This window comes from Dermacentor andersoni, chromosome 11, assembly GCF_023375885.2.
Source record: "Dermacentor andersoni chromosome 11, qqDerAnde1_hic_scaffold, whole genome shotgun sequence".
Taxonomy (NCBI): Eukaryota; Metazoa; Arthropoda; class Arachnida; order Ixodida; family Ixodidae; genus Dermacentor; species Dermacentor andersoni.
In genome coordinates this window covers 118,865,500-118,879,665 of record NC_092824.1, presented here as the reverse complement: position 1 = coordinate 118,879,665, position 14,166 = coordinate 118,865,500, and the positions used below count along the sequence as shown (strand labels likewise).

At 47.5% G+C, this 14,166-nt stretch overlaps 1 protein-coding gene across 7 annotated transcripts in view; it reads right to left on the bottom strand.

Moving 5' to 3' along the window:
- dnc (phosphodiesterase dunce) overlaps positions 1–14,166 on the bottom strand; it is a 683,519-nt gene that overhangs the window by 111,871 nt on the left and 557,482 nt on the right. The window contains exon 1 of one of the 7 annotated variants that reach the window (XM_050186088.2): positions 9,469–9,737. The exons of the other annotated variants lie outside the window; for them this stretch is intronic. Coding sequence (XP_050042045.1) covers positions 9,469–9,506 — 38 coding nt within the window. The 5' untranslated portion in view covers positions 9,507–9,737. Of the gene's footprint in view, positions 1–9,468; positions 9,738–14,166 lie in introns of those variants that run through there. 7 annotated transcript variants of the gene reach the window in all.

Below are 14,166 nucleotides of genomic sequence, written 5' to 3'. Positions count from 1 at the left end.
CGCAGTAGCCAAACAGCTACACTTACAGTGAGAGTGTCATACGCTCTGTGGTTCAGCGTTGCGTTTTATAAATTATATGCCTGCCTCATAGGAATGGCGAAAAGCCACTTGGGCGATACACGCAACTGTGATGAGACATTCACTCATTTCCCTCGTGCTGTTGTCCACGCTAACGTGTCCAGAGGCAAGTGACGTGTGCAGTACTTGATAGACTGGACCATCGTCCACAATCGGAACAAGAGGTGCTATGCGAGTACTCTGAAAGTAGCTCCGCGCAGAAGGCTATATCTGCGTTCCTAAAGTTCCCGAGGTCCACGGGCTTACGCAATAGTGTGAGAATGCTCCTTGCTATAGTTGCTACCGATGGATCGCGTATACGCAGTTTACTTTGCTTATGCTCATCCCTCTTTCATTTTCTGTCTGCATCTCCCCGTGCCGGGTAGCCAATCAGTATAGTTACCCTTACAGCCTTTCTACACATTTTTTTACTCTCTCACAGTGAGAGGAGGCGTAATCCATAAAAGACGCAAAAAAAAAAGTAACAACAGGGCCGTATCTCTAAGCCTCGGCCACGACTAGCTGCAATGGCTTCCGACCTGCAAAAGCTGTCTCGAAATTCTGGGGCTAGAACGACTCCCAAGGACTCCTGCAGCAAGCATCGATATCAGAAATGCTCGTAAGGAGATTGACCCTGCCATCAACGGAACGGCAGCATCACTTTTAACATGCGTCTAACGAACACAAGAGGCATCGCTTCGTACGTGTCCTCTACAGCGAGCAGAATAAGAGGAACCGAGGGGCTCAACTTTTTTTAGTTACAACGTTATGAAGCAGACAGACAAATGCAACGAACATAGGCCAAACATTTCGCACGGCTGGTCGGCGTTCGCGCGCGGCTGTCGATGAGAAGCCGCATTTAAGTTGGGAGAGGTTTATGAATCTGGCACGTGATTCCGTTTGCATACGATTCTTTGCCAGAGAGTGCCCACTCGAGCGCATCGGCTTGTTTATTTGGCAGCACCGAGGACGACGGCGCCCCTCCCTACCAAGCTATGGAAACGCACTAACTCTATAACGTACTTCGCGTATTTCGTTTGCACAAGGTCAGCAGGTGCTCAAGGTGTCGTTCTGTTGGTTCGCGACAGCGGCTAAAAGGCGCTTGGGCTGTTTATGTCGCTTCATTCCTTGCGTTTCTCAAGTGAATTTACTTTATTTTGTTTTTCTTTATTTATATTCGTGAGGGTCTCGCAGCGAAACCATCCGGCTTCGAAATAACATTTAACGACATTAACGCACCTATGTCTAGAAGTAGCAAACACACTGCATTAAGCAATTCTTGACTCGGAAGCCCTGTAGTACTTACAATAACGAAAGTCGTGCTCAAGGCTTGAGCGCTCCAAATGTGACGTCATCCGTAGGTATGCTGACGTTCGAATTGCAAAGCCTGTTTTGAAAATCGAGCACGCGGTGCATCTCCGCCCTGCCGCGTTTCCGAGCCGACCTACGGGCCATCAAACCTCTAAGAGATGGGTTTTGTGCCGATCACGAAGTGTCTCGGCATGACGAAAAAAAAAAGTTCACTCCGAACGCCGAGGAGTGCACTCGACCCAGTCGTTTCGGTTTCACGTAAACAATCTGTGGCAAAAACACATCCTGAAGGGTGGCAAAATTGTCCACGAGTGCATTGAAATGACCACCAGATGTCGCTTCCGCTTGGTTGATGAAAATGCTAGAATGAAAAGCATGCATAGCATATGTGATTAACTCAAGCAGGCTAGGTGACTGTTTGTCATTTCCCCGTTTACGAGGGGATGCCACTAAATCATCATCATCATCCCGTTTAGCGTCACAAAGCAACAGCGTGGCAATGAGAGAGGCTGTAACCGAGAGCTGCAGGCTGAGTTTCATCAACAGGGGTTCCTTAACGTGCCTCCAGTGTTCGGTACGCGAGAGTTCTTATGCTTTCATTCAGAAGAACGCGGCTTCCAACGGTGGGAATCGATCTCGCAACCCTCGTGTTCCATATTTGGAAGATGAAAGGGTCTTGCAATAGTCATCCGTTAGCGGCATTGTCAGAAAAAAAGTAAAGGAATACTTCTGGATATCCTTCAGAGCATCACACATGGCTGTGCTCCGCTCGGTGGCGTAGTTCCCAAAAAATATTCCCGGAGGGTACTCTGGCCTTGCGATCATTCCGATACCATGGGAATGAGCTACCAGGGTAGTATAACCTTCGTGCTTGTGACTTGTGATCCTTTTGTGGCGTTACTTATGGCACTTCGTTCTTTTTAAATTTTCAAGAAATGCCTTTCGTAAACACAACAAGACAATGCGTCTCTACGCGCGTGCACATTCATCGCGAATTGTTGGACTTATAACGCGATAATTAGATGAAAATCAACAATCTACAAAGTTACAAAGCCTTTCGAAACCAGAAGGATGAAGTCAGACAAATCCATGCACTACAGCCATCATTCCCTAGCTGGCTGAACTACCATACTCGTGGAGACTAGCGCAAATTTTATTCAGTAATTTGTGTAGAAACCACTGTGCTGCTTAACGTAGAAATCACCCAGGATCGTAGCACATGTCATGTGTCGTGGAGCCACGCTGTACTCCACTCGGTGCACATTATTAATGTACGTATGCATGCGACTATAGACGCTTAGAGTGTAGAAAAAGCGCATAGTGTAATAGGACATATTTTGTTAGCATGTGGCAGCATATATGCAAAGGTAAATTAGCACTATGCTCGAATGCTTGGACTTTAATTATGAGAGCCAAATGTTTAACGAATCTCCAATGAAGAATAGCAAGATACGACTGGGTTATTGTTCGCATAAAGACAAGAAACACACATAATAAAAAGAAACATAAGCGTTTAACATAAACATAAGAGCAATAAGTTTCTATCAGCTTGGATGTTTCGTTAAGACGAACGAGAGTTCTTGACGGCTTAGTTCGTGCAGCGCAACTGGACACGACATAAAGGAAGGCAACTGTCATAGACGTCAACGTCGTTTGTGTTCTTTTATTTCTTTTTCGTTTGCGCTGCCCAAACTGGGCCCTTAAGTATAATTGAAGACTATCCCGTGAGCGAATTACTTTCAGTCATAAGGGCCGGTAGGTGGCCCGATTTTTATTAATCATGTCATGAGAATCCACCAAACAAAGACGCCAAGGACATTGAATTGAATGGAACGAAAGAATTTGTGTTTTGCTACTACAACTAACCTTGGGAGTGCAGTAAAACAAATACCCAAGAAAGTGAATGGGGAAACGGCGCCGTGGTAGCTCGAAATATATATATATATATATATATATATATATATATATATATATATAAAGAAGGGGCAGGGTTGTTTGTTGTTGACCAGCCAAGGTCCTGTTGGCCACATTACGCTGGGGAAGGGAGAAGAGTAACAGAAAGAAGGAAGGGAGAGAGAGGCGTGCACGGACATCACGACAGAGTCCAAGGCGCTCGCGCACGCCAAACGTTCTGACAAAGCACAAAAGTGCTTTCACTGCCTTCTGAGCCGATGATCGGTGGGGACGATGTTCTAGTATTGTCTGTTCACTGAGCAGACGATCATCTAGTGTCCTGAATGCGCTGAACATAGAATGTCTTCGTGCTTCTAATTGAGACAGTGGCGCAATAGGTGGTCAATGTTATCCTCGCAGCCACAGACATCACACGCATTCCAGTTAGAGCTGAATAAGCGTTTCTGAAGGCAACTCTCAACCACAGTGGACACAGAAGAGATGCTTCGCGTCGGTGCAGTCGTGCCGCAGGTCTGAGTTGCAGCGAAGGGTTTAGTCTGTTCAGTTTGGCGCACCTTGTGCGTGCGGTATTCCATTCGGCTCACACGAGAGTGCGTCCTCGAAAGCGAAGCTGTCCCGCAGCGCCTGTCCCTGAGAGAGGAATGGCGACGCAGCGGTCTTCATGATTTGACGTCCGAGCTCCCTTATATGCGCCATCCTTTCCAATGATACCGCAATGACCTGGTATCCATTAAAAAGATATATCACGGCCTTTCCTCTCAAGTGTTGGTTAAGTTTCACGATTTCGCACGTAGTTGATCGTGAGTTCCGCGTCCGAGAAACGACTGCAAACATTGTACGGCCGGCCTTGAATCGCAGAAGACTGCCCATATCCAGGAGTCTCAGTATTTAGCTCACGAAGCGCACCGCGGAGAGCCGTGAGCTCTGAATCTGTAAACGTCGTGCAGAAGAACGGTGAAACTAACAGACTAGACGGCAGTTACTTCAAAGGGGGTTATCGTAATAACCGTCCATCCGTGCAGTCGAGAAAGAGCTTCCAATCGAGGATTGTTCTGACAATCGGGGTTTGAAGCCTATCACCCGGTGCACGTGTCCTCTAAGAAGCGGAGCAGCATGCCTAAAAGACCGTCGCATGTGTAGGTGCTGCTCGCAGAATTAACGAGCGGAGAGTTGTTTTCCCCGACGCACGTGGCTCGAGGGCGGGCGGGGCGCCTCTTCCCTGGCGCCGATCCAAATTTGGAGCACATGTTAAACCAACGCGCATCTCTCGTCGCATCGACGTCGCCCTCGTAGCGGGCGAAGGGAGGCCAGCGGCGGGGAGGTCGTTTAAAAACAGCGCCGGGGGCGATGAGGAGACAAAGTGAAATCGGGAAGTGGGTTCACGTGGAAAACAGAACAAAATATCGAGAAGGAATAGCGCTCACTCCCGAGAGAGAGAGAGAGTAAAGTTGCGCACTAACCTTTTTTGCAAGTGTCTCAGTTTGTAAATTGTCACTCCTAGCGCCTTCCAATGTTTGCGTTCGCGAATTTATAGAAATCATACAAACTTTTAACTGCGGAGTCTCTAGATTCTCCATACAGTGTTTTTACTGAATGCCTATAATTCATATGAAGCGTTGGCCTTGGACTTTCAAAAGAAGTATTAGCCTTTGTCACGACTATATTTTACGCACAGAAGAGAGAAGGAGTTATGGGTAACATGTTCGTTGATGTCTGTAAACATTCCGTAGAGTGTCCCCATCCATTAGCTCAATTTATAAACATGCAAAGCAATGAATAACTTAATCGATCAACGACCTAATCCGATATGACCCTCCCCCCCCCCCTTTCGCTTACGCGACTGTAGGAAATGAGCGCAAAATGAAGGTGGCGTACTGTTATTGTCGTTGTGTGGTCAAAGAAGATTCGAAATCGAGAACTTGGCGAATGGCCTCTGGACGCTATAACAATACCGAGAGCCTCGAGCTACACTACACGATATATGGAGGACGAAAACCGCGCTTTCGATGCGTGGAGAGCCCGAGTTACTCCGACATCACGGTCGCGTCGTGTCAGCTCCCACATGCTTTCGATAAGCACGCAGAGGGAGAGGAGAATTTCCTTGACGGAAACCGGAAGTGAAATGACTCGGGGTCAAGTGGCTTCTTCCATCCTTTCCCATTCTGGCTAACGAGCAGAGTGAGAGCTTCGTGCACAGGTATGTTCAGGGCTTGATAACTGAACAGGAAGGCCTCGCAAAGCGCTTCACTCTCTAAACTATCATGCACCAAGATTTAAAAATATGCAAATGCCATGTAGCTGGATAGAACCATGGTAATGTTGTTTGCCGTCGCTTGGAGATAATAAGATTATTTTTGCAATCAGTCGAATGATATAATTAGCCTTAATTAATTAGTCAGCTTCTCGGAAATTAGAATGAGATAAATGTGTCAATGAGAAAATTGCAGGGAAACATAAAAACTCCCGATACAGCTTTATGCTGCTTAATGCGCGCTACACAAAGGTGTTTTTCCATGCGTGAAAGAAGCCCTTCAATACACGCGAAGTGCCTTGAGCGGTCAGTCGCGTGCCAATTGTGTCGGATATATATTGATTTAATGCTAAAGGCACTTCCGTCGACAGTCATATTTTAAAGACATCCCCACAGGTAAACTCTTGAAAAAAGAATCATACAAGTGTTCATGGACGTTGACCAACGTCAGGGATTCCAATTGCTCTAATGAGTCGAGAAGGACATGAAGTAGAAATAGAACAGCGAGTGATTATTGAAATGAGACTGAACCATTTTCATTTTAGGGCCAAAGATCGTTCTGTGAAGCCAAAAGGTGTAAAGATAACATCAGTGGCATCGCAATTTGAACGCCGTGCTAAACAGCTAGGGACCCGCAGCTGCCTTTGCAGAATTGGTACGTCGTATATTCATCATCATCATCATCATCATCATCATCATCATCATCATCATCATCATCATCATCATCATCATCATCATCATCATCATCATCATCATCATCAGCCTGGTTAAGCCCACTGCAGGGTAAAGGCCTCTCCCATACTTCTCCTACTACCCCGGTCATGTACTAATTGTGGCCATGTTGTCCCTGCAAACTTCTTAATCTCATCCGCCCGCCTTACTTTCTGCCGCCCCCTGCTACGCTTTCCTTCCCTTGGAATCCAGTCCGTAACCCTTAATGACCATCGGTTATCTTCCCTCCTCATTACATGTCCTGCCCATGCCCATTTCTTTTTCTTGATTTCAACTAAGATGTCATTAACTCGCGTTTGTTCCCTCACCCAATCTGCTCTTTTCTTATCCCTTAAGGTTACACCCATCACTCTTCTTTCCATAGCCCGTTGCGTCCTCCTCAATTTAAGTAGAAACCTTCTCGTAAGCCTCCAGGTTTCTGCCCCGTACTCACGTACGGGGCAGAAACGCCGTACTATTATATTCACCGATATTACTAGATGCCAGATATTCCCGCCGTACTAGATATTCACCGTACTATTATAAATATATTCTTAGAGCACACATTTAATCTAACCAGGTGTCAAAAGGTCAGGCGTGCAAGATCGTATGAAAAGAGCTCCGACTGCGGGTGTTGGCAGAAACGCCAAGACACTGTAGTACATGCACCGCAACGACTTAAGTTATGAATCACACAGCTCAACACACTCATTACAGTCTCATTAAATAATGAACAGAGGCTTCGATTTCATGCGCCCCTCAAGGGCTCCTAATGAAAATACACCCGAGCGCAAGCAGACACGAAGATGATAGCTTCATTCATCCTCCAGATACGAAAGAGCAGTAGCCTTTCCCATAAGTTTCCATACGTTTCTATAATTCTTAGAGCGATCTGTCTAGAGCATACTGTCGAGAACGTTGTTGCGACTAAGGGAAGTATAGCGTCAGAAATGGTAAAAGCGAGGATAGCGGAATTAATTGGAGCCTCTTATCCATAATTACCTTGTTTAGCGCAAGACAACAGACACAAGGAAGACCACCAGGACAATGCGCTACTCTCAACTTGCATCATTTTATTGCGTCGCTCCTTTATAGACAGCAGAATCTAGAGGAACATGCGCAGTGAGCACCACGTGCAGGAACCACCAACATTCGTCTTTCTTGTGTCCGTTGTTTTGAGTTAAACAAATTAATTATGGATTCGCTCCAACTAGCCAGCCAACACATTGTGCGGAGCCTCTTATGTTTTCTAATCGAAGCAGTTGAAAGATAAAAAGCAAGAAAGTCGCGCAAGGCGAGGCCACGACTAAGTGGATGGTGGATAAAGAGTGCTCTCGTATGGCCAAGGTCCTCGCCCCTCAGTTTAACCTTCACGTGTCGGTGCTGACACGAAGTTGACATTCAAAAAAGTGAACATCGCGATTGACGCCCATTGGAACAGACGCGGGCGAACATAGTATTCAATCACCAAAGAAGCAGAACGCTTGCTTATAGTGATGTCGATACAGCAGAGCTATTTCGCTAATATCAACGTGCTTGTGTCAAAGAAAAAGAAATACCAAGGGAACGAACAAACAAAGACGAACTCGCACTCTGTGAACGCGTTCAAGTGTCGGGTAACATTTCGTTACTGGCTCAGACAAATTGACAAATGACTTTTGACATAATCACACCCTTACGTTCTAATCTACAAAAGAAGCTGTGACCTCCCAGAATGACAACTAGCAAGAAGAAAGAAAGAAAGAAAGAAAGAAAGAAAGAAAGAAGCCTCAATATCAATAATCCTCACAGCACCCTCGATGCCATCTGATAGCTCTCTTATATTATCGCTTTGGTCTCTTGTTATCGCCCGACATCCAGATGTTGTGCGACAATGCTTCGTTAAAATAAAATGGCGGGAACAGTTCCAACAATACTCCAAGTACTTGCACCACTCAAGGATTTACAACGAAACCACGACTTTGCGCTCAGCGGCAGAACGCCACACTGATCGGCACCTTTGCAAGCGGCCATTCCAGCAACTTGCGCAACACTGAGGCGGGATGCAACAGCCTGCAAATTGTACATAGAGATGTCAAACCGAAGGCAGAGGAAATATTGAAGAGAGAGATACCGGCCAAGTGTCGCACTTGGAATGGCTAAGTTCTTCACATGTATGGGGTTCTCCTCTACACGCACCGCATGCCGCACCAGAGATAAATGACTCCCTTCACGAAACCAATTTGTCAGGCCGGCTGGAAGAAGGAGCAGGCGGTGGGTGTTGGACAACTGAGCGCGGTGAAGTAAGCACTCGAGGCGTAAAAGTGGAGCAACTGAAGCCACGTTATAAATTCCGTGCGTCTCTTATACGAACAGCGGGACAATGGACTTGAGGGCGATTGATTTTTACGCGCGATGCGCTAGCGCCGTTTTTATAAGCCAAGGACTTAGAAGTGCTTGCAAGGGAGAAGAGACAGAGAGAGAGATACAGAAATTTGCGAATCCTATACGCTCTCTCACAATAAGCAGATGCACAGCATCTCTCACCGTCCGTATAGTTTCGCACCATAATATATATATAATAAAGAGAGAGAGAGAGAGAGTACTTGAAGCGGACAGCTGGGCTAGTTGGAAAATCGACATTTCATGCATGTCGAAGGCTTAAAAGAAATAGGAAAAATTAAGGGAAGAGGAAAGACGCAAGGACAGGTAGGACGCTGTCCTTGCGACTACTTGTCCAAAGTCCGACCTGTCCCTGCGCCTTTCCTCTTCTCTTATTATTTGCTATTTCCTTTAAGCGCTGGAAACGCATGAAAGAGATAGATAGATAGATAGATAGATAGATAGATAGATAGATAGATAGATAGATAGATAGATAGATAGATAGATAGATAGATAGATAGATAGATAGATAGATAGATAGATAGATAGATAGATAGATAGATAGATAGATAGATAGATAGATAGATAGATAGATCCCCCTGCCTCCTGTTTCTTCTTGTTCATATGGTTTCCGTCACTCCTTCTCAGTCTGCACAAATTCAAGAAAACGTCATGGAATACCAGACTCCTTCAAACTATCATCACCTTTGCGCATTCACCAAATAGCTAACCAGTAAATATTCCCAGCTGCTCTACCGGGCAGCTATCGCTTGACTTTAACAATTATAGTCCGATGCCCATGTGTTTTCATTGTTTCTCGGTGCAAATATTTCAAATCAAAGAACGAGGCCGTCGGTACTCACGTTCTGAGGGGACGCAGAAAGTCGCCAAAGTCCGGCATGGCGCCTCTCCGCTTTCGTCGGCGGCCGACGCACACACTCACGCGAGAAGAGCGACCGCGAACGCTTCGGCGGCCACGGCTCGCACAAGCGGAATAACAGCTCGCGGGCAGCGCGCGCGCACAGAAACCCAGTTTCTCATTTCACGCCGCTGACAACTTTCCAGTTTTCCCGCTCCGGCGACCTACACAACGAATGTGCCACACTACTACCTCTGCGCGTGCCTGTGCGACACCGACGAGTTCTGCAGAGATATCGCTGCGCCCCACCCCCTCTCTCGCGCGTCCATCGTCGCAGGAGAGGAGGAAGTGATAGAGGGAGAAAGAGAGAGAAGCACCTCCACGAGCACCCTCCGCTCACGTGAAGCGGCTAGAGCCAGCTGTGTTCGCTAAAAGCGTGCACTGTCTTCGATTTATAGAGCCCGCGTTATATCGATCACGACCTAGAGAGGCGCACAGCTGTCCGCATGCAAAGTGGCTACAGCGCAGAAATGAACGACAAACACTAAATACAAATAAAGATTTATAGGTTTACCTTCAGTTTCACAGCTACACAGAAATTTATGATCCCACGACCGCGAATCGCAGGATATGTGGGCAACAAATTAACAATGACCGAGAATCGCACTGTACAAAGGCAAAACAAGCCAACTCAATATTGCCACGAGGATAGTGTATATTTAGAATTATTTACACGGTTATAAAGACCATTAGCAGCAGTGACAGATACAAAGCTCTAGCGTGCCTATGGCCGCTTTATCGCTGTCGACCGATAGTACCGGCCCCTATACTGTCCTGCGACACTATACCATCGCCTGGAAAATGGGCAATATATTGTGATTCGAAAGCAGCCCTCCAAAGCTTGCGAGGTTTACGACGTGGTAATTACGAAGAGCTGGTGTCCCAAATCAACGAAATTTGCCATTGCGCTTCTGAACGAGGACATGATATAATCTTTCAGTGGCTGCCGGGACAGTGTGGCGTTGTTGGTAATCACTTCACCGACGCCGCAGTACGGAGACCACAGCTACACTATCTACAAAGAAATGTCACATCTCACGCTACAGTGGTGCAACAGTTCATTTTCGCAGAGGGCGATCGATGGTTAAATTACTCGCGAAAATCAGCCTTTAGTTGGAAGTCGGCGCTTGTGTCTATCCTTATTACTCGTCATTCGCCTGCTTCTGCTCTGTAGTCGCCTCAATACCGATTGCCAACTATCCCGTTCTTATACTTTGTCAAGTGCAAAGGCAGGAAACATCCACTCTTCATTTTCCATTCTTTTTGCTCCCAGTAATAAGATCGCACGAAGCCATGACCTTATTTATTGCGATAGTAACTATATGGACACTTCAAGCGCATTTCTGCCGTCGCGTTGATGTTCCGTATAAAGTCCAACTACGATAACGTCGCCGCCGCGCGCCGTACGCTATATGTGCGAGCGAAAGCTTGCGAGGGTCAGCCGACGATCGCGGCTCAATCTCGCGCTTGCAAAGGAGGAAGGCGAAGCGGAAGCACGCCGTCTTCAGTCGCGTGCGAGGCACGGGGCGAAGGCAAGGGAGTGGGGAGCGCACTCTGCTGCGGCGGTTGTTGCTTACGGCGCGGCCACGGTATCTTGCACGCGATCAGCCACGTGGACGAAGTACGCGTCCGCGCAGGCCTCATCTTCAAAGCGATCTGCGATGTGAACAAAGTACGCGAAGTGCCGGTAGCTTCGTATGCGCTGTGCTTTAGACGTTGAGATAGCGTTGCAGCGAGAGACAGCACGAAGGTCAATTCGTTCGCTGCTGCTGCCGCGCTTACTCACTCCAGCGTTTTGACAGCGAGTTTGCGCGGTCATCGACCGAGATGTGTTCATGTTTACTTGTGCGCGCATGGCATCGTGCTTGTTGATTTAGTTAGCAAGCGAATGTTTGCAAGTTTATACGGTCGATAAAACTAATATGCTTACTTCGTATGGCTGTCAACTAATTTGCTGTCGCAATCGATGCTTCGCCCTTCAGGCGAAGCTGCGACTTCTTTTTATCGCCGTTATCGCCGAGATAAGCCACTCGGCGATAAGGGTGCAAAGAAATGAATAGACACAGAGGGAAAAATCCTTACAAAACACTTAAAAGTAGACAACAGGTCGGATATCTTTCGGAAGCAACCGAGGCGGGACAGAGTGCCATCATCCGGTGGTCATATTTAGCAAAGGCGCACTTCATTTGCATTCCTTTAGACTTTCGTAACGGCGGCTTGTACACGTCGCCGTTATCGACCCCAGATCCTCCGCTCGGTGACGTGGATAATAGTACGAAAAATGGAATGAATCATCAGAAAATAGGTACAGATGCAGAAATTTAGATGGCCCGATAACGAGGCCTCTCGATGTCACACCTCCGTCGAAGGTATTGCAGCGATCTTGCACACAAAGGGAATTGCACGACGAGCGCGATTAGAGCTATCACATTTATTATAATACCACGGTGCAAATAACACAGCGCAACGAAACGATCAGTTGCTATCGCTCAGTTATATCTCAACGTTGTGAACGAAAACCCCGACCGGTGGCTTGCCTTTCTACCGAGCAGCTGTGATCGACTGACTGACTTGTTGATTGGTTGCGACATCCCGACGCAACAAAGTGACCACGAGTAGCGCCGTAGGGGATGGCTCCGGATTAATTTTGACCACCAGGGCGTTCCCTAACGAGCAGCCAAAGCACGTACACGAGATCTTGCACTCCGTTCCCATCAGAATGCGGCTGCTGCTGCCTGGAATCAAGCCCGCGACCTCGAGCAGCTCTTAGCGATTAGCCAGTGCTATGGCTGTCATGACAAGCCAGCATGCACGCCAGCCACGGAGCGTACTCGCAAATCTAGTATAGCTGCGACCATCAGGACCTAGACTAGCTACCGCAACCTCTGGGTTCAACTGTACTGCACGGTATTAGCGTTAGGTCATATAAGCGTGAACTGCTTGGTGCTCAAAAGCGGTAAGGAAGCGGTGTATTGGAATATGGACAAACAAGACGAGGAAGAAAGTAAGAGGGAGTAGAACAGAAGATAAAATAGAAAGAAGGGAACGCTCGCAGAAGAAGAAGAAGAGGCTAAGAGAGGTGCTACGATAAAAGGAGAGATGATGTACGCGCGGCCGGCAAGGTCACCCCTACGGACTGCCGAGCGCGGAGCCTGCAGAACGTCGCGAGGAATACGAATAGGGGGCAAGGTCGTTCCGTGTGCGATCTTTCAGGGTCCGCACGCCGGCGACGATTAAGTGGCAAAGAAGGAAGCAGGGATGGTTGAGGATAAGTTGCGCGGGGGAATGCGGATCGTGGTGCACGAGAATAGAGAGAGAGGGAGGGAGAGACGTGAGTGCAGTGCGGAGCAGTCGCGCAACAGGTCGAGAAACGCGCGCTTTGTCAGAGGCAGGGCCGCTTTCATTTCTTCAGCCTGCGCCACCGGAGGAAGAAAAGTCGCGCAGTTGCGTGTCCGTGCTTTGCCTTCTGCTCTTTTAAGCGTTTCTTTTACCCATGCTTTCGCCAAAGAATGTTGGCCCGCTGCCGCACGGCGAATTTCTTGTTTTACGCCGCGCATGCTCGCGCGTGTTACGTAACTGCTTTAATAGCATCGGCAGCCGTCATCGAGTATCGCGTTGCGAATCTTCGCGCGTTATTTATATATGCAGGAAACTGAATCGCAGAAACACAGGCTTCTGCGGTATCTTTAGAGGCTTCCAAAACCCTCTTTCCCCGACCTCCAAACATTGAAAGCGCACACGCACGCACGCACGTCTTTATAGTAGAATTGTTTGTAAGAGGCGACGTCAGCCAATCGTGTATATGACAACAAGCCTGTTAACTCTGCACTCATCGACAACTATCGTCTATCCTTCTCTCTCTCTGTCACCATCTTCATCTTCATTGAGCGTGGTGCAGCTGGCTAGAGCTGCGTGCGTTAGGGCGATATGCCTGTTCTTCCTGATAATAGATGTTCTCTTCGCAGTGCATGCGCGCACACAGACACTAATTCGGCGCAAACCATTCTCCTCAACGGTTCGTGTGATGACCACCATGGTACATGGCGATACCGCAGGCTACATTAGTTGGTTCAACGAATACAGATGCTGAAATATGGCACCATAGAGACAGCGATCCTCGATGACCGTCAACTAAGATATGCGTCGACGTCAGTTACATGAGTATCCTCTTCTCGTGTCGCCGTTCGGAAGATAACACAGCGACAATATCAGAGTTATTTGCGCAATTACGCGCCCATTGTAGCAAGCTTGGTGACACCCTGCCACCTTACAGGCCGTTCACAAGATACTTGAACCCGAGATACGTGCAGAACTAATGCGAAAAGCTCTGTACTGACGCCTCCTGGACAAGAACAATTAGGGCCTTTAGCACTCACCTATTTTGTTGAACATGACCAGCTGTCTGCTTTATTTTGTTTTCCTTGCCAGTACAAGGCAGGATAAACTCATATGCACTATGACGTTTAATGAAGGGTCGTACGTTTCTCTAGCACATTCACTTAATACACGCTCAAAAAGAGGAAAGCCAGCTTCAAACTACTTTATTCCACAGTAACAGCAGGTATAATGTCATCAATCTCTCTCACAAACACAGTATCGCATCCCCCCTTGGACTATTTCACCTCGCACATCTAGCCTGCGT